Genomic DNA, 2,166 nt, shown 5'->3' with positions numbered 1-2,166 from the left:
CGTCAGCGTCGACGGGGTGACGTCAGGGTGCGCCTCTGCAGTTTCCCCCGAGCGTACGTACATACGTACTGACGCACGCATGGCCACGAGAGGGCGGGGGAGGAGTGAAGAGGTTGAGGCGCCCCGCCCAGTCAGCAGGGTTGCGCGTGCCCTGTGAGACCGCCAAGATGGTGGTGGGCGCGTTCCCTATGGCGAAGCTGCTATACTTGGGCATCCGGCAGGTCAGCAAGCCGCTTGCCAACCGCATTAAGGAGGCCGCCCGCCGAAGCGAGTTCTTCAAGACCTATATCTGCCTCCCGCCGGCTCAACGTGAGTCTGACCCGAATTCCCTCCAACCTTTTTCCTTTCTCCAACCCCTCTCAGGTGGTTGCTCAGGGGATGGACTTCTGTTTACGACGAATCACAGCCCGAACCGGCAAAGTCCAGTGGCCAATAGGGAGGGTTCCTGATAGAGGGGCGTGCGGGTGGCCCAATAGTGAGGGCGGGGCGTGGCGTAAGGGGGCGGGTCAGGGCGCCGCCGCGTGAGTAGGAAATGCCAGCCAATAGAGGAAGAGCACTTGGAGACTGATGCCCTGTTAAACCAATAGTGTGAGGGATGGGAGAAATTTAGACGGAGCTTTCCAGGATAGAGGAACTAGGGGAGGGGCTGAGGAGAAACCGGACGGGGTCCTTTGCCCGGCTGTCCTTGGGCAACTTCGTTTCAAAAGCTCCACCCTGTGCCTCAGTTTCCCCTGATCTGGGAGGTGCTTGTATATCCTCCGTTTAGGACGTCGACGTGCCTCAGTTTTACTGTAGGCAGTAAGTCTGGATTAGGGGCATGGTTCGGGGGTGAAGTCTGGAGGCATGGCCTGGGAATCTGGAAAAGGACTTTGAACCAGAGAGGACGTTCATCTGTGTACTCCTTAATGCGCTCATACGCCGTCCTTTCATTCGGTAGAGAGACTATGCGGCCTTTTTGCTCAGCACTGGGAGATACACTCCTGATCCATCACTGTCAACCCAGAGTGGTCGGGAAAGTGGGAGCCCCGGAGCTCAGAGGAGCTCCTGACCCAAGGACCTGAGGCCAGCAGGGCTGCCTAGAGGGGGCCGCCCGAGCTCAGATCTAAAGGGCATAGCAAGGTCCGGCGCGGTAGCTCACACCTGTAATACCGGCACTTTGGGAGGCCGAGGCGGGCGGATCACATGAGACCAGGAGTTCGAGACCAGCCTGGCCAACATAGTGAAATCCCGTATGTACAAAATATACCAAAATTAGCTGGATGTGGTAGCGCACGCCTGTAGTTCCAGCTACTTGGGAGGCTGAGGCAGGAGAATCGCTTGAACCCTGTAGGTGGAGGCTGCAGTGAGCCTAGATTGTGCCATTCTAGCCTGGGCGACACAGCAAGACTGTCTCAAAAAATAATAAATAAATAGAAATAAACGGCATAGTAAACACCCAAAATATAAACTACTTTAAAAAGGTGATCTGTGTGCTACGTGGGACATAACATAAAGGAATTTAACATAATTGGCTGGGTCGGAGAACCACTGAAACCGCCTTTGCAAAATTATGACTGACACAGTGAAAGAGATTTAACTTAACTGACTCCATCTTGCTTCTAACCTCCAAGCTATCCTTGTTCATTCCTGGGCGAAGGCTGAACTAACTTTGGGGGAGATTTAGTTTCTAGTTTAAACAAACATGGTAACAGCCCTTTCCCAAAGCAGACCTCCGTCTTGTCTGGGGACTAGATTGCCTTTGTAGGACTAACATTAGCCACAAGATAAGAAGTTATGGTTTAGGAGTCATGCAGTTGGAGGCTACAAGATTCTGACCCTCCCTAAACTGCTCCTAAGATCAGTGCTTGAGATATCCTGCAGACCCTGCACTTGATGGATCCTCTGGCCTTACCCAGATCAATAAACTGGCCCATCTGATCTTGTGGCCCCCACGCACGGGGGCCACTGACTGAGCGCAGGAAGACTGCTGGGACTCCCTGTGATTTTATATCTGACCAATCAGCATTTCTGGCTCACTGGCTTCCCCCACCCGCCAAGTTATCCTTAGAAACTCTGCTCCAGCTGGGCCCATGGGCTCAGGCCTGTAATCCTAGCACTTTGGGAGGCTGACGCAGGTGGATCACCTGAGGTCAGGAGTTTGCGACCAGCCTGGCCAACATGGTGAAA

General features: G+C 53.9%; 1 protein-coding gene across 1 annotated transcript in view; it reads left to right on the top strand.

Annotated features, from left to right (window-relative positions):
- The first annotated feature begins 73 nt into the window (after nt 1-73).
- Nucleotides 74-2,166, top strand: part of OPA3 (optic atrophy 3 (autosomal recessive, with chorea and spastic paraplegia)) — a 75,313-nt gene continuing 73,220 nt past the window's right edge. Inside the window, exon 1 of the mRNA XM_011975111.1 lies at nt 74-309. Within this exon, the coding sequence (XP_011830501.1) occupies nt 168-309 (142 nt within the window). The 5' untranslated portion in view covers nt 74-167. The remainder of the gene's footprint in view (nt 310-2,166) is intronic.

This window comes from Mandrillus leucophaeus, unplaced genomic scaffold, assembly GCF_000951045.1.
Source record: "Mandrillus leucophaeus isolate KB7577 unplaced genomic scaffold, Mleu.le_1.0 Scaffold151, whole genome shotgun sequence".
In the NCBI taxonomy this organism is placed as follows: domain Eukaryota; kingdom Metazoa; phylum Chordata; class Mammalia; order Primates; family Cercopithecidae; genus Mandrillus; species Mandrillus leucophaeus.
This window is presented reverse-complemented; position numbering and strand designations above follow the sequence as displayed.